Source organism: Hylobates moloch, unplaced genomic scaffold (genome assembly GCF_009828535.3).
Source record: "Hylobates moloch isolate HMO894 unplaced genomic scaffold, HMol_V3 SCAFFOLD_5, whole genome shotgun sequence".
NCBI classification, from domain to species: Eukaryota; Metazoa; Chordata; class Mammalia; order Primates; family Hylobatidae; genus Hylobates; species Hylobates moloch.
The window spans coordinates 26,065,177-26,090,302 of NW_026652280.1; the positions used below are offsets into that span (position 1 = coordinate 26,065,177).

The window sequence follows — 25,126 nt, forward strand, 5'->3', positions numbered from 1 at the left end:
TCTTTGGGAAGAAAGAAACTTAATTAGCTGCTTGGGTTAGGAGGCGAGAGCTTAGTGCTCTGAGTGTTAGTAATAGGCTGAACAACAAAACAGGTAGTCATGCTTCCCTGAGGGAAAGAATGAGAGGAATTTTAATTTTTGAAATATTCTATGAGGAATAGAACATAACAGAGACACCATGAAAGGAAGGGAAAAAGAGGGGAGTCTGAGAGATTTTGTAAGGGCAGGAGGGGTCTGTGGAATTTTCCTTCTGAAAAACTGACTCAAGGATATTTTACAACAGGAATGTTTTTGGCAGGCCAACGTGGGCAGATCACGAGATCAAGAGATTGAGACAATTCTGGCCAACATGGTGAAACCCTGTCTCTACTAAAAATACAAAAATTAGCTGGGCATGGTGGCATGCACCTATAGTCCCAGCTACTTGGGAGGCTGAGACAGGAGAATCGCTTGAACCTGGGAGACGGAGATTGCAGTGAGCCAAGATCGCGCCACTGCACTCCAGCATTGCGATATAGTGAGACTCCATCTCAAAAAAAAAGAAAAAAGGGAAGGTTTGCATTGCTATAATTGATGGAAAACCCTCGTAGGCCCTCTCTTGTCTCCTGTCTTCAACTTCATCTTCAGTAAAGTCTGCTACTTTCACTTCTATTTTTTTGTTGTTGTTTTAATGAGGAAATGGTTGCACCAATAAGATACCCAACAGAATCTGGATGCCCAGAAACAAGACCTAAGATGACATTTCCTACTCTGCCCCTTTGGAAGTTCACAGAAGTCTTAGTGTGGACCTTGAACCCTCATCAGATGTAGAATTGCTGTTAGAATCCCCTACAGGTACAGTCTTCTCCTCATGCTCATATTTTTAGATCATAAAAGATATGTGTATGGCTATTTTCTGGGTAAAATTACTTATGATACAGGTTGACATTCCTTATCTGAAATACTTGAGACCAGAAGTGTTTTCAATTTTGGATTATTTTTGGTTTTGGGGTATTTTCATCATACTGGTAGTGCATCTCAAATCTGAACATCTGAAATCTGAAATGCTCCAATGGGCACTCTGACAGTGCTCAAAGATACTTTTACTAGCCTCTTTGAATTTGGCTTTTGTCTCTTCTTTTATTACATTTTAGAATTCATGGTCTTGTGTGGATTGAGCTTTACACAATGGGGCAGGGTGAGAATTTTCATCTCAGGGTCTTGTTTCTGGGCAGCCAGATTCTGTAGGGTGTCTTACTGAGGTAACCATTTCCTCATTAAAAATGAAAAACAAGAACAATAAAAAAGTGAAAGTAGTAGACATTACTGGAGATTGGGTTGAAGATAGGAAAAGAGGGCTCCAGGAGGGTTTTACATTAATTGTAGCAATGCAAACATTTCTATTTAAAAATGTCCTTGAGTCATTTTGTCAGAAGGAAAATTCCACAGACCCTGAAACCCAGCATATTAGTTTCCTGTGGCTACTATAAAAAATTACCACACATGTAGTGCCTTAAAACAACAGAAAATTATTCTCCCACAGTTCTGGAAGCCAGAGTCTAAAATCTGGATGAAATCAGGTGTCACCTGGAGCACCCTCCCCACAGAGGCTCTAGGGTAGGATCCATCCCTTGCCTCTTCTAGTTCCTGGTGGCTGCCAACACTCATTAGCATGTGACTGCATCACACTTAGCCCTGCCCCTGTGGTCACATTGCCTCCTCCTCTTCTGTGTCTGTGTTAAATACGTCTCTGTCTCTCTCATAAGGACACTCGTGATTATATGTAGGGTTCATTCAGAGAATACAAAATAATCTCCCATCTCAAAATCCTTAATCATATTGGCAAAGACTCTTTTTCCATTCCAGGTAAGGTCAAATTGCAAGTTCCAGGTATTAGGACCTGAAATCTTTGGGTGCCAATTATCCAGCCTGTTAACACCTGTCCTCTGCTTCTCTATCCTCTTGGATGAAGGTGTGGAGTAGCCTCCTGCTTTGGGTCCTGAAAAGGTCCATTTCCTACTGTAAGTGAGGGCAACCTTCACTCATGCAACTCTCCTGGAGTGTGTAATTATTGTACCTAGCCCAAAGGTTTTTTTCCTTAAGCCATACTGCTAGTTATTCTGAAAATTTATGGCATAAATGAATTTGATTTAAAAATTGCCCTGGTTGTCAGAAGAATCACTGCAATATTAGAGTTCATTTTAAAATCCAGTTAAATCCAGTTACCCTTCGAGTAAGTTCCTCATTGTTCTCCTCTTCTTCATAGGAAAACTTCTTCAACAGAAATATGCACAGTATTTATAACTTCCCAGTCCATCTTTAATCTCCTCTAATTTGGCTTTCATCCCCACCCCTTTACTGAAACCATTTCACTACTCTTGCTTTGGTCACCAATAACTAGTAGGACCATATAAATTATCATTGAAAGGAGACACTTTTGAAAGTGAAAGTAGATACTACCTACTACTAAGTAACTACATTAACTACACCAGGGCATGATGCACACCAGGACTATCCCAGGAAAACCAGAGGGTGTAGTTACCTAGCAATGATCTTCATGTTGACCATTACAATACACATTATTTTATTTTGTCTTGCCCAGCATTTTACCAACTTTTCAACGCAGTTGAACTCTCATTCCTTCTCTAGTACCCTTTCCATTTTTCTTCTGCGATACTAATGCTTTTTTCCCATCAAAGGAAAATCCTGTTTTTTCCTGTTGTTGGAAAATCCTGTTTTTTCCTGTTGGCCATTCTTTCCAAGCCTGTTCATCTGGTTGCTCCTACTTTACCCAATATCTGTATTCTGCATTCTCCTAGGGCTCAGTTCCAGGTCTACATCTCTCTTTATCATATACATTCCTATGGCTTTAGATGCCATGTGCTGGCAATTTCTAAATTTGTCTCCAGTACAGACATTTCTTATATGTTCCCGATTTAAATATTCAACTGCATTTTGACATCTCCTCTTGGATATATTTAAAAATTATACTCTTTTTCTCTCACACATGCCCAAACTGTTTCTCTCCCAGTCTACTGCATCACAGAAAATGTTTCTACCAACTTAAAAGCATGTTCACCAGAAACTCACTCCCATCCAATCCACCTGTAAGTGTGTTTGTTTCTACCTCTGAAACACATTTCAAATGTACACATTTCATATATACTGATCCATTTCATGTCCTTCTCTTTACCACCATTGAATCCACCATCTCATACTTCCTGTAGCTTTCTTTTTGAATTTTTGTGCCATTTGGAATTTATTCTCCTCATAAGGTCCAGATTTATTTTTAATACATACATATAAAATTGATATATATTTTTATAAATAGTAATTTCATAAAACTTGCATTTACTTTAAATCTTGGTTCCCTGTGACTTCACAACCATTGACTGAAAGGTTTCAATGACTTAGAGGAAATGAAGATACTGATATAATAGTCACACTGTGAAGATTTACAAAATATGATATAGAAGAATTTTTACTAGACCTGAGAAGGAGGCAGAAAATGTTTATTGGACAATATGTGGTGCCTCAGAGGGCAGAAGTGTGCAAGGAGAAATAAAAATATTAAGAGGTTAGGTTGAAGGGTCCTGACACCCTGTAGAGTGTGAAACCCTAGGGCAGAGAGGCCAGGGATGATAGGAACTGTAGACAGGTAGGGAGGGAAGGCAAAACCAGAAGTCATTGGTCCGTTGTGTTTTATAGAATTCTTGAATAGGAACATCTCAGAAAGCTAGCTACTGCTACAAAGGAGAGTGGTGGCTTGGTATGCTTGGCAGGGAGTGTTCTACAGTAGCACCTGCATATGACAACTGAGGAATCCAGTGATTTTGGCACACTCTCAGTGGGGCATGTAGGAGATATCTGAGCTGAGAGTCTAGGATTTGCCGTAGGATTATCATGGGCAGGGGAAGCTAACCCTTAAACAGAAATTGCATAGTAGACAACCTAGCTGGGGACCGAGTGGAGGACAAGGCTGAGACACAGATATTTAATGGCTCTAGAAAGAACAGAGATGAGGCCAAGGAAGTGAGGGAGATCATGAGATGCTCCCACTCTGAGAGAAAAGATTCTCAGTGTATAAGATGTGCCCAGAAGCCACTTTAACAAAGATTGTTTAAAAGAAGGGCCTTAGCAATAAGAAATTCAGCTGTGGCAGAGGGCTAGAACTTTGAACATCGTGACTTCATCCCAAAGAGCTTCAGCTAAGCAGAAAGAGGCTGCCGTAGATGAAAAAGAAACCATAAGCTCCTTTCATTGGCAAGATTGAGATTTATCTTAGTACCCAAAAAGAGCTGGGAATCATGGGCAAGATAGAAGACAACCCAGACAATAAAGGCTGTTACATGATTTTGCACATGTGAGGTAGTATATGTACAATTTTTTTTTACCTTGATACACATAAATTAGATGTTAACTTTCTTCTTCTTAGTGCCCCCAAATGACTCGCATTTCCTTTGGAATATAAACAGTAGCATGCATTGCAGGTACAGCATGATCTGGCCGAATCCTAACCCTTTAACTTCTTTGACTCCATTTCTTCCTCTTGCTCAATGAAAGGCAACTTCGCTAACTGCCTGTCTGTTCTTTGCATAAGCCAAGATTGTTCTCAACTGAAGACTTTGCTTATGCTTTTTCCTTTCTCTGGAATGAATGTCACATCATCCCAATATTCATATGAATGACTCTTTTGTATCCTCTTCAGTTTAAGGGGATAAATGCCACCCTCGTGAGGAAGTCTTGCCTGATCTGAAGTGGCTCCATTCTTCTTTGATAATGGTGAATAACCTCAAAAGATACTATGTTTCTATAATACAACCTTAGTTTATAGCACTCTTCACAATTATAATTATTGCACTGATTTGTTCATTTGTTCTGTCTCCAAAAGTAAATTATAAACTCCATGAGAGCAGGGGTCATATTCACATTGATCACTGTTGTTTTTCCAATATTAGCTTGGTTATTGGTACACAATAAATATTCAAAAAGCATTTGTGAATGAGAAAATTAAGCTTTCATGCTCAGTGGTTTCTTATTTTAACAGAATTACATATCTTGGACCATCATTACAAGATCTCCATTGATTATGCAAATGTGCTTCCCACCTTTTTTTCCCACAAAGCATACACTTCTTCAAATAATAAAAAAACCCGACATACTTTAGTTTTCATATAAGTCTGTAAATCCTAACCTTTTTATCTTTTTGCTCATATAGTTTCTTTCATCTGAATTGCCCATTTCCATCTCTAAAGTTTTAGTCTTATTTATTATTTAAAGCTCTTCTCAACACCATGTTCCCTATAGGGCTTCTGTGAATTTAATTTGATGCTCTGTACGCCGATGAAAATTACTCTTTACTTGACTCAAAGTATCTAACTGTCTCATTTGAACTATGGTCATATATATATATATACACATATATGTAGTGTATAAATATAGAAGATGTATAGTTTCATCCTTTGGTCCATTGGTACTCTTAGCATTGTGCCTTGTATGTGAACAAAAGGCTCTAAAATAAATATTTTTTGGATATACTAAGGAAAGGTAAAACTATTTTATAATAATACCATCCTTTGGAAATCTGCGTTCTTCATCTGCATACGTGCTGGAAATTATACCTATAAAGTTAGAAATACGTGTAAACCACAGAGTTGCTAAATTCCCATGTGTACTTTTTAAAACATATGAAAAGGTCCATAAATGTCAAGCAAAAGATTTGAGTACAGAGACAGAAAGAACAGAAATAGAATTCATTAGGCTTTTGCCAAGAACCAGGAATTCTAAGGGCTTTGTATACATTGTCTGATTTAAAGTTAAGCCCACACCATCCCTATGAAGTAAATGTTACAGTTAGTTTTCTGAAACATCCTATTTGGGGAAGAAATAGGAATAATTCATGACAAATGAGTCACATCTACAAAACTGAAATGTTACCATTGTTAGGAGAGTTCCACACCAAAGAACAGTTTTAGCTTGAGTAAAAAGAAAAAAAGTAGCTCAGGAAATCCACTGCAGGTTCGAAGAAGAGCACAAAAATTAAATTCTTAAGAAACATTAAGATGGTGAAAAATTGTTCTACTAACAGATATTTTGTCAAACTTATATGAAGAGTCAGAATAGATATTAGCAAAGACAGGGAAATTGAAGGACTGTTATTAATTTATAAAGAAGAATGTTAATTAAATCTGAAAGGACTCTGGGAAAAATTACTTCTGTTATTTATTTCAAGAAATCTTTTGAACTGCTAATGAGAACATTCCAATTATCTCAGGAATAATTGCCTAACTATTTATTGCATCAAATTATGAATTTCAGAAGTTAAGGAAGATGAGAGCAATTAGTTACAGAAAAGGAAAAATGATATAACAACACGAAATAAGAAATTGGTAACTAAGAAATAGATTAAGCTTAGAGTTAGAGAAATAAAAGGTAAGAGATAATTTATACTTCCGTAAATAGAAAGTAGAATAAAACTTGTCTTTTTTAAAAAAAATTATGTTGATGCCTGTAAAGTTGCCCCTAACACAGCATATCCCAATTTCTTATTAAAATATCAATGGACTCAGAAAAAAAATGTATTAGAAAAAGAAGGAGAAGGAGGAGGAGGAGAAGAAGAAATTAATATACAGGCCTGAAAAGCAAGCCCTCCCACACAACTCAGAAATGTTTTATTGATTTGTTTCACTATCAGACCAATGAAACTTTGAGAAAAGCATGATAGATGAACCATCCTTGCCATATGGCCAGTGATCTTATGCAAAATGGTTTTTTAGTTCACAAAGTTTATATGAACCCCAAAATCTAGGCAGGGAGTCTGGCTGCCTCAAAAACATCAGGCATTCAGTAATTATTATTTCTTCCTCTACTCTGTCTCTCCATTTATTTGGTTACTATAAACTGTCAGAACAGAACTAAGCAGAAGAAGTAAGAAGGGAACTAATCATCTTGAGTACATTTCTCATCTTCACAACCTTGTAGGTAGGGAAAGATAAAGGAAGCGATCTGGCATTTCTGAATTCTTGAGATTTGCTTCTTCAAAAATAATTCACTTGCAAATCAGAATACCAGGGAGAGGAAAGGAAAGACCGTCTATGGGTTCAGCAGAGTTATACTGGATGAAAGCCAGTGAGATACTGGAAACTTTCTGGGATCTGTGTGTAACTGGCTATCTGGCTGTGAATCAGAAGTCACAGAACATAGTGGTGGTATAATGGGCCAAGGGCAATCCAGTTGCACAGGGGCTTGGCACTTATTGATCTGAAGAGACCTTCCTTCATTTGCGAGTAAATGCATAGATTAAAATACTTCAAACTGAAATAAACATAACAGGCTAAGGTAATGAGTCATAGTAGGTTTAGAGAACAATTATTTTACAAAGCCAGGAGATTCTTTCATAGAAAACTATTTGGCATTTTTTATACTTATGAAGAAATATTATCTCCATGAAACAAAATTGGAAGTTAACAAGTAATAATATAGGCAAAGAAGAGACAACATTATGAAATGAAAAGAATGGGCAAGAAAAGGAAGAATTGCAAATAAATTAAAAATACAATGGGAAAATTGAAATCATTGCTGGGAGCAGTAAAAGACATATTTAACTTTACAAAAAGTCAAAGCCATAATTTGGATGCCCAAACTGAGAAAATGCAAAAAATGTTTAGAGAAAATATTAATATATATTATATATTACTTCATATATATGTATTACATATATGAAAAGAAATGATAGGATGGAGATTAGGGGAAATTTTTAAGAATTATATTTATTGGAAAAACATACAAGAAATTTAAGAAAAATAATTATAATATGCCTTTAAAACATGTTAACATAAATGAAACAAATCAGTAATCAACAATGAAAATTTCTATGAAAGAGAGACGATGTCAGTCTTTCTGGGTTCCAGCTTTGGGTAAGCCTCTTTGATTCCCCATTTTCTTTTAGACCTATTAAGTTCACCTACATGCATAGTAATACATCTTCCTATCTATATTCATTATAACATCATAGAGTATTTGAGGTGAGAGAGAATCTTATTCTTCAACCTCTCTAAAATCCTTCCCATAAAATATTTGCAATGAAGAGAGTAGTTAAGTTTCTCCCTTAACCTTCTTCTCCCTAGGCCAGACTATGGAAATTTATTCAATTTTTTTTTTCCAAATAACTAGTTTCCCATGCAGGTAATTATCTCTGATAGCCTTTTGTGACAGCACAACATTCCTTTGTAGGTTGATTACATAAATTGAATATGATAGTGTAATATATATCTGACATAAAGTAGACTGTGGTATACGTGCTGCTTCTGTTTCTTGCATGTCAATCTACTTTAATGTGTTTGCTGTTACATATTTATAGTTTAGAAGCCTTAGAGGAAATATCAGTATTTATAGAAGATGGTGCTGGAATATTCTTATATGGAGATTTTTAAAAATTGTGGTAAAATATACATAATGTAAAATTTACAATTTTAACCATTTTTAAGTGTACAAATGATGTACATTCATATTTTTATGTTATGGTTCCCACCATCCATCTCTAGAACTTTATTCATCTTCCAAAACTGAAATGATGTATGCATTGAACGATTACTCTTGCTCCCAACCCCTGGTCCCTGATTACCACCATTCTCTTTTCCATCTCTGTGAATTTGACTTTTCTAGATTCCTCATATAAATGGAATCATACAGTATTTGTCTTTTTGTGACTGTCTTATTTTACTAAGCATAATGTCTCCAAGGTTTATCCATGCTGTTGCATATGACAGTATTTCTTTATAAGGCTAAAGAATATTCCATTGTATGATTATGCCACATTTTGTTTATCCACTAATTTGTCTATGGACGATTGGGTTGCTTCCATCTTTTGGCTATTGTAAATAATGCTTTTATGAACATAGGTGGTTGAATATCTGTTTGAGTCTCTGCTTTCAATTCTTTTGGGTAATGAGCAAAAGTGGAATTATTGGATTCTATGGTAATCTGTTTAATTTTTTAAGAAACTGTCATACTGTTTTCCACAGTGACTACCACAAGTTTACATTCCCACTAAAACTGAACAGGGGTTGGAATCGATCCACATCTTTAAAGATCTTTAAATACATTTTTCCCTTCTATATGGGATGATAATGAATTGAAGAAAATGGGAAAGGCTAGATGAACTTTAAAGTTTCCACCCGTCTTGTCATCTGTGATGCATTGCTTTAAAATAATAACTTACTGAGAATTTTTCCGCTTTCTCAAAAGAGTTAATAAAACTTTTATCAATATGTGACTTTCTCTTAAAGAACAGATTACATTCTGTGATGGTTAATACTGAGCGTCAACTTGATTGGATTGAAGAATACAAAGTATTAATCCTAGGTGTGTATGTATGGGTGTTGCCAAAAGAGATTAACATCTGAGCCAGTGGGCTCAGAAAGGCAGATCCACCCTTAATCTGGTGGGCACAATCTAATCAGCTTCCAGTGAATATAAAGCAGGAAGAAAACCAATGTGAAAAGGAGAGACTGGCCTAGCCTCCCAGCCTATATCTTTCTCCAGTGCTGGACACTTCCTGTCCTCAAACACTGGACTCCAGGTTCTTCAGTTTAGAGACATAGACTGGCTCTCCTTACTCCTCAAGCTTGCAGATGGCCTATTGTGAGACCTTGTGATCGTGTAGGTTAATATTTAACATTAAGTCTCAGATATATATATGTGTGTGTGTGTATATATATGTGTGTGTATATGTATGTATATCGTGCAAACCGAAATATATATATATATATCAATAGTATATATGTGTGTTTGTATACACATGCACACACACACACACACACAATTGGTTCTCTCTAGAGGACCCTACTACACATGCGAAACTTAATCTTTCAGTAATTGTAGCTATATAATGTTCAACACATACGTGACCCCATATTCTGCTGCTGACACTATGAGAATGAAATATCTGGATGATGAAGAGAGTATTTTATTCATCTGTTGTTTGTGTGTTGAAATTGGATCACAGCTAGAAGGATCTTGCCTTGAGTGAATTCCCTAGAAACAGACCCTGCCATGAAGATTTGTATGAAGGTGATTTACTGTGAAGTGCTCCCAGGAGAAACCATTAGGGGAAGGGGGCAAGACAAAAAGGGAAGGGAGGCACTCTAAGCAAGGGTACGCTATTACAGTGCACTATTGCGAAGCAGTAGCCCCATAGTCACTTTGGCTCAGCCCTACAGTGGTACTCTGGAGATAAATTGGGTTACAACTCAAAATTGTTGTCATCGGGGCAAAGGGGGTGCTATTTGAAAGGTCTAATCAGACATTTCCAGCTCTCCCACACATGCAGGCAAAGACAAGTTCTAGCAGTCTTGGGAAAGTCTCCAATAAAGAGACATGGTTATTGACTGGAGTGAAAGCACACTGGGAGTGTGCATGAAAATGGCATAAGGGTACACTTGCTTTAAAAATAGTAACTTACTTGAGTATGAGGCAGAGAACTGATAGCTCCTACCACAGCTTTTAATAAAAGGTAATATTTATGCTATGGTTTTGATATCTGACCCCTCCAGATCTCATGGTGAAATTTGATCCCCATTGTTGAAGGTGGGGCCTAATGGGAGGGGTTTGGGTCATGGAGGTAGATTCCTCATGAACAGCATGGTGCAGTCCACATGGTAATGAGTGAGTTCTTATTCTTTTAGTTCCCAAGGGAACTGGTTGCTTAAAAGAGTCTGGCACCTCCTGCTTCTCTCTCTTGCTTCCTCTCTTGCCATGCGATCTCTGCACATGTGGGTTTCCCTTTCCTTTCCACCATAAGTGGAAGCTGCCTGAGGCCTCACCAGGAACAGATGCTGGCACCACGCTTATTGTACAGCCTGCAGAACCATGAGCTAATTAAACCTCTTCTCTTTATTAAGTTACTCAGCTCAGGTATTCCTTTACAGCAACACCAACGGAGTAAGAGAAGGAATCCTAAGGATACAGACAGGCAAGGTTGTGGTTGTGTGTGTGGTACAGCATTTACTGTAAATAACATGAAAAAAGAACTTTGTATCAAAACTTTATTAAACAAAAAATGCACCATTGGAATAACATTTCTATAAAAAAATGAATATGAGACTGTTCTACAGTGATTACAAAACCCCCTTTTCCTTGTGTAGTAGTATACAAGATCATGTGTAGAAACAGTCATTGTTTTAAACTGTAAGCAAGTTTTCTTTCTCGTAGAACAAGATTTACACTTAAATATTGCAATCACTAGTCTAATTTGGTTAACAATGCTAGAATCTGACAGTTTAAAGAAACTTTTTGTGGGCTCAAAATACCTTTTTGTTAAAAAAGGTGTTTTGTAACAACAAAAAATTTCTTTTCTCGCTAAGGCTAGTTAAAGCTGTAGTATACCCATTTCTACCAAATAAACTTATCACTAGCACACTAACAATCTGTTTGAGTTGCAAAGCCCTTTGAATGAGTAGCACTGATCTGCAAAATGCTTTCAGAATTATTTAGGTTTGGTGTTATCTTCTTTGAATGACCCTAAAAAGGGAGAAGGTGGCGATGATGGAACTTCAGTGAAGGCTTTGCCTGGACTGGACATCTCTTCATACTCAGCAATGGACAATTCATTTCCAAAGTGGTCCCTCTGAGATATGGAACACTGCAGCTTTAACAGCCGTATCTAGATCCCAACCAGATCTCCCTTTTTATCATAAATTATCCAAAAAGAAGCCACTCTAAATAATAAATTAAATATTACTTATAAAAAGTACACCCCATACCCACCCACCCTTCCCCCAAACAAGCTGACAATTCACAAAGTTCAGAATTGTCAGATTTACCCTACAATAATAAAAAACAGCATTTCTCCTCCTCTCCATCATTCCTTTCTTGCATCTGAAAATACACGTTCAGCACACAGTGAGATCCCTTGGCCCATGCCTCTGTGTTTATTAAATCTTGCAGAGTTTTGCTCTTGCTCTTCTACCAACAACAGTCATAGGATGACAATGTACAAAGGCTCTCTATTGAGAGCAAGAGAAAAAAGTCCTTCAGAGAGTGCAACTGGAAGTCTGCCACGTGAACGTTATGCAATAGTGGCAACGAAGAGTCCAGATCAGTAGTAATATTCATTTGCTGATATGGGTGTGGCATTTTGTCTTTTACATAACCTCACTGACCAGGAAATTGGCATTTTTTTTCCCAAATCAATACTTTTTGGCAACAGGTATTTAGATAGCAAGATACATTGAGGCATGGGTACATATATTTTGCATTGGAATGGAATATCATACAAAACACCTATCTATGATTTTCCCAAGTATCCAATTTAATTTTAAACACTGGACTCAAATAAAAAGCTTTTCTGTACAATACTAAAGTGATTTCTGAAAGTCACCAGAAAAATGCAAATTATGAGTAAAATGTTGCTTTGAATGTGATTTACAAAAACAGAGAGACTTGAGTGTATGGCTGCTTCTGCATCTCCAGAAAGTTGTGGGCTCTGTGTAGTATATGGTTATGAGCAGGCTAGGATAGTAACCTCTGGCCTGCAGGACTGCCTGTGGTTGCATGAAGGGAACTGAGTGAAAGGGAAAGTAACCCTGCTCTGCATCTATTTTAAAGTTCAGATGATTTTGTTTTCTTTATACATGCCTGAAACTAGACAATTTTTCCATTTTTCCTTCTTTCATTGACTAGAAATGGACATTCCGAAACCATAAGAATTCTGGGACACAATTTTATCTAAAATGGCAAGATGTTATCTTTAGAGGTAACCTTTTGTTGTAATTACAGTCCCGCTGCTAAATCTGAGATACCATATTACATTTGGAGAAAACCATAAGGTGATTGTTTAAACAAAGTCAACAGAAATACCCAAAGGGTGGATAAGTATCAGCAATCGTCTTCAAGCACAGACACCAACAGCTTCCAGAAATACCTGTACCTAAGGGATTCTTTATTGGAAAAGCCAATAAGTGCCAAACATTTTAGTTTCAGAACGTTGTCTGAAACATCACACTAGCACAGGATGGCTCTCCTTGTGTAGCTGGAACCAAAGCAGGAGACTGAACATACACCTAATTTTGAATAATCCTTATTTTGAAGAAACCAAGAATATACTCAACAGGAATCCTTAATAAATCTCCACTTATATTACTGGCTTGGTATTTTTTTCAGATCGTTCAATTGAGTATGCATTTTATAATACCCAAATGTAAAGCTTCATTATGTAAATATTCAGAAGCTTATATCTCTGTTATTCAAAGAGGCAAGTATGACTGGTTTCTTATTGGCTATAATTCACTACGAAATATTTAACTTTTGGCTAGAGCATCATCCAAATATTCTTTATACCTTTGAACTATCTAAATTTTTATAAGTTTCACAAATGCAGAAATTTCTGTAGAGGAGAGAAAATAGCTTGCTTATTAGGGTGAACTATAAAGAAAAATACCGTTTTTTTTTTTAAAGAAGAGGATCTTGCCTGACATTTCAGCACATTACAGGGCAGACCAGAGAATGCTCTGCCAAATATGATTTCCTTCTTTTTCAAGGAGAAATGAGTTTTCTTGGCAGAGCAGCTGGTTGGCTGTCAGGTATCACCCAACGGGAATCAGAGAGAGTTATGAGCATAAAGAGTCCTGGATACATGAACTAGACTCAGTAGGAGGAGGTCAGAGGCTAGTTTGCAGTATTCACAGGTTTCTTCTTGTCAAGAGTTCAGGAGACTGGGAAATTAATAAGTTACCTGAAAACTTGGGCAGGCAATTGTATACATATATGAATCACTTGAGGGTAAAGGGAACAGAGTTATACAAAAGTTGTGGTGACATCATTGTATATTAATACTACCAGGTAAATGATACTAGAGTTTTTTGAGGATGTTTAAATTGGTTGTATTATAGATTAAATGCATGGTGCTAATATTGGCATTGCCAGTTACTAAGAAAGACAAACCATTCTATTTAATGAAGAAAGTTTCAAAAGCATGCAGCAGAAATATAACTTCCACTGAACACAAATAGCATGTATTTTAAAAGGATTTTTAAAAATTTTATTTCCTAAACAATTATTTTTAACTAGAAGGATCTAGAAATTTGTGAAAATGATAGGTTTTTTTAATTGTTCAACTTCATTCTATAGATCGAAGGTGTGACTCAATCCCTAAAATCTGAGATTTGCAACCTATTCCAAACTGAGCACTCAGGATTACCCTCATGGGTGTCAAGTCCCTAAAGAGAATGTTCCATGTTTGCTAGAATTAGAAAGGGGAGGTAATAATTCTTAGGGCCTAGAGAAGGTTGGGCTAGCCCAATGAATATTTTCTTTTTTGAAGTAATGGATTATTTCTGAATAATTCAATATTATGTTAGGAAACATTTTATTCCAGGTCAGTAGAAGGTTGTCTACCTAAGTGCCCAGATGTTAAATAAGAGTAATCTGTCCCATAGAATAACATCACATAGCTCTTCAGAAAAGACTTCCAGAAAATCTGAGTAACTTGAATGAGCACTCTTGTTGAAGGAACAAATTCACAAATGGACCGGACTTTCTAATGAACCATTTGAACAGCCCTCTCTTTGACATCAGATTTCCTTCCCGACATAAAACTGTAAAAAAATAATCTGAATTATTACTTCTGTTACAGTGCCATTTTGCTCAAAATATTTTATTCAGGGATTCATATATAATTACCCACCTAATAAAAGGAGCTATTAGATTGTAAAGATCCTATCCCTTCCATGCTCTTTTAAAATTATGACCTACTCAAGCTTGAAATCAAAGGCAGAGCTGAAAGGAATAATTCAGTTGAAACTCTCTCATTGGGTTTTCAAGTCACCTAACTGATAAATATGCAAACTAGCTCCCTTTTGGCGATTCAGCTGCATAAACAGGGATTAACTCCAAATGCAGCTGAAAATTCAGAAACTAAAAGGCTGCATACAAAATGTTCTTAATTTTAGCTAGTTCCAAGCTGTAAATAAACATAGCAATAGAAGTTTAAAACTGTAGTCCACAGTTTAAGATGCTGCTTTGAAAAGTATCTGCTGGATTTACATGTCAGAAGTGTCAGGTGGCACCTGCCCCTCTGCTTCCCCCTGACTCTGACACAGGTGTGGTGTAAAAGATTCCCTTAACAAAAGGGTCTGGTGGCCAATGCTTACCAACACTGACCCTGTAGGCAGAGTTGGCATTCTTTAAGAGAAGGTACTGTTAGAAGGTACCTTTTATTTTCCTTCTCTTCCTTGGGGCCTGCTCTCAAGGAGTCTGCCATTTCTACGGGATTAGAAGACAGGCGACATTGGCCAGTGCACCATATGACATGTGGAGCTGGCCATTTCACCCAACGCTAGTTGCCAAGGAGAACTCAGGGAGGGATGGGGTGAAGGGGTGGGGGCATTCTTCTGGCCAACTCCTAAGGAAGATGGCCTTGGTGAAGCTTTGAAATTGTATCACAGTGTGGTGTGGCACAAAAGCCACCCAAATTGAAAACTGTCCTATTACAAGCTTAAGCATGTAATTACCATGTGTCTGAGAAGATTGCATATTATATCTTCTTTCCGGAAATGTACTGCTGCTGGCAGAATGCCACTAGTTGCAGATTTTTATGTTTCTGGACTCCAGACGTACATATTAACCAAGGGTGGATTTACAAATACTTGCCAAAATAGGTGAATTTTTAGCCACTCACTAATCTCCACCACTTGTGCAAGATGAATGAATGAGTTACAAACATAAGCATTCTCTGCCTTTTGTTTGTTTACTATTTACTTTTTGTGCTGTAAGGAAAACATCCAATCCTTTGGTGCTATGGCATGAGAGATTCCCATGGGTGCTTTGTATGTTAAAGTTGAAAACAATAGTGAGCTTGCACTGATTTGCCATGGCATGGTACAGGCTTAAATAATGCACTTGCATTTTGTAAGACTAGACCTACACATTAAACAACAGGCCTTGAAAAAGGAAAACACAGGCATTAGTTATGACAGTGTGGTCACTGCAGTGACAAAGGCCCAGGACTATTCTAGCAGCTTAAACTTTGACATTGCAGTGAAAATGCATCTTTGCTTTTGTTTAGGGAACTCATAATCATCATTTGACAATTCCTGATGCCTATGAAAGAAGGAATGCTTTATTCCTTCTGAACTGCTTCAGGATCTTCCTTAACTGAATGGTCCTGATGGGTGACCTGTACACTGGTTAGAATTCTTGGACACAGGTGTGCTGTTTATGGGTAATTGGTATGCTGCAAAGTTCCCGGAAAATTCACCTCATCCATTCGGAAATACATGTTAAAAGGCTGAGCCTGTGATGGCATTAAGCTGCTTCATGAGTCCTTCCAAACTTGCCATTTGTTCACTCAGATCATCCTGTTCATACACCTATAAAGAGAATGACAGCCAAGAGTTAGTACCAAATATTGATCCATTTCTTTTATGAAGGCCGGGGCCACAGCTAGTTGGGGCGCTAAGTATTCTCAAGTTTGACCTAGGAGACCACAGCCAGGGCTGTCCTTGGAATATATTCATTGAATGAAGATGCTGGTAATAAAAGATGGGATAATAAGAGATTGCATATTGTTTCACCCACTCCATCTCCACCTGTGACAAGGAGGATGTTTCAGAGTCAAAAAGATTGGGTTTCAAATCAAGTTTTCCCAATTATTAGCTGTGTGGTCTTAGACAAGTGAGTGCACCTGTCTGATACGTAGTTTTCTTCATCTATAAAATGATAATGACATTTATTTCATAGGCTATTCTGAGTTTCCTATAACATGTTTAGTGCCCATGATAGGGTCTGGCATATGGTGGATATTCAATACATTCGCTCCTGTTCCTCTTACTAGGTTACCCATCAAGATATGAACAGAATATTTTTTCTCTGTATCATGACATAGATACATTTTTTTATATGTGAGAACTCAATGGGCTTTGCCTTGGCCAATGAAACGTCTGGAGATTATGACTTTAGTTTGTGTGTAGAAATAAAATTCATGCCCCAAACCACAGTCAATCCTTTTTGGGACAATTTGAATGGTGGATAAAAGAAGAGGTTGAACTGCAGAATGCCTAGTGAACTGTCACTAATTCACTCTGTAAACTCACTCACTATAAGTCACTATTATCATGTCAGTAAGTAATAGAATTACTAGTTATCACAAATACCAGGTCGCTAGGCTTAGGAATTCTGTTTCAGAAGGTATGGGAAGAACCTGGACATCCTAATTAAAAGAAAAATTCCCAGGTAGTTTTGATAGTTAGCCAGATGAGGAAACAAGATGTGAAACTGATTTGAATCCCAGTCCTTTTATATACTTGCACATTTTATTTGAGTTAGTCTCCTTATTTGTGAAATGAGAATAACAAGTTTGCCTTTTGAGGAGTTAGGAGGATTCAACAAGTCAGGGCTGCCCAGTGGTAAGTGTTCAATAAATGTTAGTTTTCTTTTTCCCTTTCTTGAACAATTATTTGACTTATACAGATGTTCTACTTATTATTCTTGGCTAGCATGTTCCATTGATTAAATGATTGAACCAATGAGGCCTGAGCCATGATTTCTAGCTCTGCATAGGCAAAGACACATTCCTTAGCACCACGGTCAGAGACGTATCTCTAATCTTGCCAAGTAAATACCCTTGATCTCAAGAGAGCACTGATAGAATTTGCATGGGTGGGAGGTAGGCACAAAGCTACTCCAGCCACTGAAAAAACAGCTCAAAATGTATAGTATTAATGTATGAGCTTCCTATAGAAGTCTCAGCCTGTCAGTGAATGATTTGGGCGTACACTACCCAATCTTCAGGGCTTAATAGAGGACTGAAAAGTTTCCAATTTGGCTAAAAGCCTGTTTATATACATACAATGTGTGTGTGTGTGTGTGTGTGTGTGTGTGTGTGTGTGTGTGTATGTATGAGAGAAGTTGAAATGAGGGGATTACTAGGCAACTCATTTCCAAAATGTTTTCATTGTCTGGTTGTTGTTCTCGAACTGTCTAGGTTTCATTGTACAATATGGCAACCACTAGCCACATGTAACTATTATATTCTTAAAATGTGCCTAGTCTCAATTGAAATGTGTTTTACATGAAAAAATATGCACCAGTTTTGGAACAGTTAGTGCAAAAAAAAGTAAAATATATTATTGACAATTTTAAATATTTATTGCATGTTGAGATGATAATACTTTGGAAATATTGGGTTCGATAAAAGGTATTAACTTCACCTATTTATTTTTACATCTTTTAATGTAGCTTCTAGTCAATTTAAAATTACACATTATATTTTCATAGGCAAATGCTGGTCTAGATTATTTGCCCTGTTTCTGTATTTCCTTTAATATGTATTTCTTACTGCTTTTAATAGTATACCTTTGGCTGCCATTCTTTAGAGTCAACCCTTAATGTAAAAATAGGCCTACCTGACATGATTCCTTATGAGATGAGATGCTTCATGTAAACTTAGAAGTTTGATTTTATTTGAGATGTGGCCACAAACCTTGATCATAAACAGTTATTGAAGTAAACAGCTATATTCTGACAAAAGTGCATTAGAGTCTTATAAATTTGAATCTTTGAAAAGTATGTTAAGTAGATAATGCTCATCTGCCAAAACATTCACAGACATATCCACATACTCAGCTTCCTTGATCTCTATGTAGTTAAAATATTTTATTGTTTGTAGTATTGAAAAAAATTAAGTCAAGAAAAATGTATTGTTCTTCATTCAAATGAAATGATTCTTTGTTTTTAACAACAACCAGATATCAAAAGAAAGTATAATTTTTATTAAAAACCTGGTAGTTGCAAGAGGACTGATTAAATGTGACCTACTTATTCCTTGATATTGTTATAAATTTATTTTTCAATACATTATTTGCAAATTTTGCAGAAGACTTCATTTATGTATGAAGAAAACTGAAGCTAGTTGGAAGGGTGGCAGATTATTCTCATTTCATAATTTATGCTTAAAAAAGATCCAAATGTAATAATAAAATAGAATTTTAATCTGCTCTTTTCATCTTTTTTCTCTTCTAGTGCCCTGATTTTTCAAGATATCTGATATGTTAATTCTTTAGGCTTCTTTTAAGTGTTTTCTCTTGAATTATATTCAGAAACAACTAAAGTGTACTATAAACAGCTGCCTTTAGGCAACATCTTTTTGAATCTCCTTTACAGTGCATTTTTGGGATAAATGGTTTTTTTTTTCTTAAAATTCTGATCTTTTCCCCTTCTCCATTGATGTTCCTTCTGAGTTTTCTAACTGGAACCCTTTTTAGCTTATTTTCTTAGTAAAACTTTTTCTGTCTTTAAATGAACTTTCCCTTCTTATTTTCTAATTATGTCATTTCCTTTCTGTATTATTTAAACTCCTTCAATTTTTTATTTTATATTTTCTCCTTCACAAATCTATATTTCTGGTATTTTATGATTTGAGAAGTAACATATAATAACTTCAAAAAACCCTCATAATATAGATTTTTGTCACTATTTTAATTTTAGAGAATAACTGTATAAGTTGGTGTAGTAATGTGCACCTATAGTCTTAGCTAGTTGGGAAATTGAGGCAGGAGAACTGCTTGAGCTAAGAAGTTCAGGGCTGTAGTGCATTATGATTGTGCCTGTGAATAACCACTACACTCTAGCCTGGGCAACACAGCAAGACCTTGTCTCTTAAAAAAAAAAAAAAGGAAGAAAAAGAGTTATATAGTCTTATTTATTTCCAAGAATGCCAAGGTATTTCTTCCTATTGAAAGGAAACACACACACACACACACACACGTATCCATGTGTATATGTATATATTATGTACATATATGGGTGTAAAACCACACGTTCTGTAGCTATCTGGTCATATTTCTAAGACTGTCCTTAAGAATCAACTTTTTTACATAACTAAGTCTCTGACATAATTTTTTTCATAGCTTTTATTTCCTCTTCATATTTAAGGGCAGGAAAACAGAAGAACAAACAACAATAAGAACAACAATGGCCTGGGGTGGCCTGGGGTGCATGGACAGTACTCATTGGTTTAGATCCTATTACACAGCGCCAGTCAATCCGTGCCTTGATGAAGCATGAATTTTAAAGATGCCCTTACATTGGCTGAATCCTCTGTTGGTTTGTGGCTCTCCTCAGACACTTCAGGGGCAGTTGGCACAGACACAGGAAGCAAAGGGGATCTTGCTTTTCCAGCCAACCCAAGGGAGGCTGTTTTCACATGGGTCTTAGGAAGAGTGGGCCCTGAAATAGAAAACACAGTGATGAAAGTAATGTAGAAAACATTCTGCAGAACCCTTTCTCAACTATACACACCATATCCAGGAGATTGGCATTGATTTTAGGCTATTGCTCATTCTGTAGTGTAAAGATGAATTCTGACACAATGAGTGGGCTCGTTTTATTTCTACTAAATGGAAGACAAATTCTGATTAGGCTTCTCCAGATGCAGCTCCACTAGCCGTATGTAATTGCAAGTAGATTCCAAATCACGCTGTGGAAGGTTGCCTGGGAGCTCTGGACTGTTCATCACACCCTATAAAGTGTCAGGCAAGCTTATTTGGTGCCAGTCTCGGCTTAGGGCCAGAAAGCCCTGTGCTAAACCACTTAAATAAGCCCTAAGTTGCATAGCAGAACCAAGGAAGATTTGCAGAGTTAGAAGAGATGGTTGCCCTGGTCTACAAATAAGCATAAGATGTTAGAATAAAATAAAATCTATCATGGCTAATGTGATAATCATTTTTAATTCTATTTTGGAACAAAAAAAGATGTATTTCTGTTCTAATCTGTATGCCTTTTGTCAATAAAAGACATTCTATTGCTCATGAAAATCATTTGAGGCACTGCTGAGTATCAAATAGATGATTATTTCTGTCTCCTATACATAAGGGCTGCCTTTTGGGGGGGGGAACTGAAATTTGCCTTATAAATTCTGCTTAGCTTGTAGCACTAATACAACCTTGTCCTTATAGCTGAAAATAAAACTTTTATAAAGGCTTATTGAATCAGCTAGTACACCTCACATAACTAAGGGGTTGTGTCATTATTAGCATTGTAACCAAGAGTTCAGCAGGAAAGGTATTAGAGAAAGCCATGAAAACGCAGTGGCCTCAGTTCTCTTCTAACACGAGAGATGACATTTTAGTCCTAATGGTTCTAATGGGGTCCTATATTTTGCCAAGAAAAAGTTGTTTGGACTACACTTTGGAAAACAACATTCTAGCTAATAAAGCTCAGAGGTTATTCTATAATCAGATAAATAGGAGTCATCTGAAGGAAACAATGAACATAATAAATAAATCTAATAAACCAGCAATCTGCTAGGTGCTGGTCACTAGAAATGGTAAATCCTGACATAAGCATCTTTTCCCATCCCATGACCTAACATGAAATTTCTTTGTATTTGTATCTTTTCACTCTTGAACTTTAGGGATCAAAAGTCTGCAATTCGAGTGATTTATCATAAAAGGGTGATATTCTGTTCGTAGTACCTCTGATGAGAAGCGAAATAAAACATGAATCGTTTTCTTCAGAGTGGAAATAATATTTACTGAGTGCCTACAAAAGTCTAGATCCATGCCAAGCATTTTAGTTTCATTTTGGACAAAATAACATGGTGAGGGAGAATTTGGGATTCACAGTAAGTCCAGTCTGCATTCAGATCTGTGCAATTTCTTGTCAACTGAACCTGTCTTGGCCTGTTTTTCATCTGCAAAATAGGAATGATACTAGTAATTTGTTAGGATTAAATGAGATTATGTATTTAAAGTGGCTGATACTTAGTAACTTGTTCAAAGAGGGCTAACTATTCACGCTGTGAAAAGTTGCCTGGGAGTTGGTGCCAATAATAGTTATCCAATGAGGGCTATTTTTAATATTAATCATAATATTATATATTAATATTTTTCAAAACAATCCTGCTAAGTATTCTTATTCTCAGTTCACACATGGGGGTGCCAAAATAAAGAAAAAATAAGTAACTTGCCTAAGTTCGCACATTTAGAAATGGACAGGCAGTGTAAGAGTTTGCACCAACATCTGTCTAAACTCCATGGAGCAAAAGAAGGATGATCACTAGCTTGTTGACCTAGCCCATCCAATTTACATGGGTTTTTCGAGGAAGCAATATAAATGAACATGAAATCTAGTTCAAGGACTATAAATCTGGGGATAAAAGCTCATTTTTTATCATTGTTTCTCATAACTGACTTGTAATTTAAAGGGAAAAGTAAGACTTTAATCAACTCCAGCATTGACTTAAAATACTGTATTCCAATATTTTAAAAATATATACAAACTTAAAGCTTGCTATAAGCATCATACCTTATAGTTCTTATCCTATGCTATAAAATAGAAACACATTTAAAAGTAAACAGAAAGGCCCTGTGAAAATAGTACAATTCGGATTATAATCATTAATATGATAAATGAGATGGTTGGGCTAAAACAAAATTGCCATATGAATTTAATACTGTTGCTATATTACAATCATTTTGGGTTTGTCATTCATGCCCAGTTTTCATTATGAACATTTTCCTTCTTTCTTTTTCATTTATTCAACAACTTGTTTTATTTTTAATCAACAAGGAAAAATATATTTATGGTGTAAAACATAATGTTTTGATACATGTATATACATTATGGAATGGCTAAATCAAGCTATTTAACATCTGTATTACTTCACATACTTATTTTTTGTATTGAGAACACTTTCAATCCTCAGCAATTTTTAAGTATACAACATATAGTTATTAACTCTAATCGCCACAATATACAATGGATCTCTTGAACTTATTCCTCCTAACTGAAATTTTGTACCATTTGACCAACATCTCCTCAATCCTCTCACCTCACAGCCTCTGATAATCATAATTTTACTATTTTTTTATTAATATAAATTTAAAACTTTTCTCCTGCCTCCCCCTTCTTTTTTTGTTATACTTTAAGTTCTGGAGTACATGTGCAGAATATACGTGTTTGTTACATAAGGTATACATGTGCCATGGTGGTTTTCTGCACCCATTAACCTGTCATCTACATTAGTTGTCCTAATGCTATCCCTCCCCCAGCCCCCTGCCCCCTGACAGGCCCAGTGTGTGATGTTCTCCTCCCTGTGTCCATGTGTTCTCATTGTTCAGCTCCCACTTATGAGTGAGAACATGTGGTGTTTGGTTTTCTGTTCTTGTGTTAGTTTGCTGAGAATGATGGTTTCCAGCTTCATCCATGTCCCTGCAAAGGACATGAACTCATCCTTTTTTATGGCTGCATTGTATTCCATGGTATATATGTGCCACATTTTCTTTATCCAGTCTGTCACTGATGGGCATTTGGGTTGGTTCCAAGTCTTTGCTATTGTGAATGGTGCTACAGTAAACATACGTGTGCTTGTGTCTTTATAGTAGAATGATTTATAATCCTTTGAACATATACCCAGTAATGGGATTGCTGGGTCAAATGGCATTCCTAATTCTAGTTCCTTGAAGAATCACCACACTGTCTTCCACAATGGCTGAACTAATTTACACTCCCACCAACAGTGTAAAAGTGTTCCTATTTCTCCACATCCTCTCTAGCATCTGTTGTTTCCTGACTTTTTAATGATTGCCATTCTAACTGGTGTGAGATGGTATCTCGTGGTGATTTTGATTCGCATTTCTCTAATGACCAGTGATGAGCTTTTTTTCATGTTTCTTGGCTGCATAAATGTCTACTTTTGAGAAGTGCCTGTTCATATCTTTTGCCCACTTTTTGAAGGGGTTGTGTATTTTCTTCGTGTAAATTTGTTTAAGTTCTTTGTAGATTCTGGATATTAGCCCTTTGTCAGATGGATAGACTGCAAAAATTTTCTCCCATTCTGTAGGTTGCCTGTTCACTCTGATGATAGTTTCTTTTGCTATGAAGAAGTTCTTTAGTTTAATTAGATCCTATTTGTCAATTCTGGCTTTCATTGCCATTGCTTTTGGTGATTTAATCATGAAGTCTTTGCCCATGCCTATGTCCTGAATGGTATTGCCTAGGTTTTCTTCTAGGGTTTGTATGGTTTTAGGTCTTACGTTTAAGTCTTTAATCCATCTTGAGTTAATTTTTGTATAAGGTGTAAGGAGGGGTCAGCTTTCAGTTTTCTGCATATGGCTAGCCAGTTTTCCCAACACCGTTTATTAAATAGGGAATCCTTTCCCCATTACTTTCTTTTTGTCAAGTTTGTCAAAGATCAGATGGTTGTAGGTGTGTGGTGATATTTCTGAGACCTCTGTTCTGTTTCATTGGTTTATATCTCTGTTTTGGTACCAGTACCATGCTGATTTGGTTACTGTAGCCTTGTAGTATAGTTTGCAGCCAGGTAGCATGATGCTTTCAGTTTTGTTCTTTTTGCTTAGGACTGTCTTGGCTATAGGGGCTCTTTTTTGGTTCCATATGAAATTTAAAGTAGTTTTTTCTAATTCTGTGAAGATTTTCTAACTCAACAATAGGCAAGACCTCATTCATATAGGGACTGTAATGTCAGGTGGTCTTCACTGGATGTGAATGGTTTACCTCCACTCACACACCATTTTTTTTTAAAACTTCTGACTATAACCATGGTGTTCGTGGTGCCATCTTAATTGTAAACCCAAATAGGAAGGCAGCCACTAAAAACCTTGGCAGGTATGGATAAACCAGCATGTGAAATTCATGTTGATATTTTAGGTTATTATTTAAGTGAAGGCATAAAATTTAAAAAAGAATTCACAAAGTTTAAAAGCTTTAAAAAGAGGCATAAACCTTGAGAAGGTATCTACCAACCACGTATTTTGAATTGTGTGGCCTGAATTTTGTTTGTATGCCCTTCAAGAATGCTTGCAATGTTCTGATTAAACCTGAATTTATAATAGTTTTATTGCCACAAAAGCTGTTCCTCTTAGCACCTTCCAGAAGCTAGCTCTTATCCCTTCCTATGTTTAACACAGCAGCTGCATTTTAAAAATGAACATTTGTCTCTATATATTTTTTCACACATCTCTTACTTATTTTTGACCTAGACTCCCTTGATCATACAACCTATTTATTTAAAATTTTTCATTTTAAAAACATGTTTAAGAAACTCAGCTACTTCTGAAAACTTACAGTTTAACATGTAACCAAACACATGCAATGCATGTTTAACACATTCTGAAAATCAATTCACTCT

The 25,126-nt window shown here is 36.4% G+C and overlaps 2 protein-coding genes across 10 annotated transcripts in view; one reads left to right on the forward strand and one right to left on the reverse strand.

Moving 5' to 3' along the window:
* Positions 1-25,126, forward strand: part of LOC116468081 (uncharacterized) — a 275,302-nt gene that overhangs the window by 215,568 nt on the left and 34,608 nt on the right. The window lies entirely within an intron of this gene.
* DCC (DCC netrin 1 receptor) overlaps positions 10,985-25,126 on the reverse strand; it is a 1,201,126-nt gene continuing 1,186,984 nt past the window's right edge. Inside the window, exons 28-30 of one of the 3 annotated variants that reach the window (XM_058438331.1) lie at positions 20,060-20,202; positions 16,235-16,346; positions 14,224-14,573 (exon numbers count right to left, since the gene is read on the reverse strand). In XM_058438331.1, coding sequence (XP_058294314.1) covers positions 16,257-16,346; positions 20,060-20,202 — 233 coding nt within the window. In that variant the 3' untranslated portion in view covers positions 14,224-14,573; positions 16,235-16,256. Of the gene's footprint in view, positions 16,347-20,059; positions 20,203-25,126 lie in introns of all 3 variants that reach the window. The other 2 variants (XM_032152264.2, XM_058438332.1) reach the window with 2 other exon arrangements.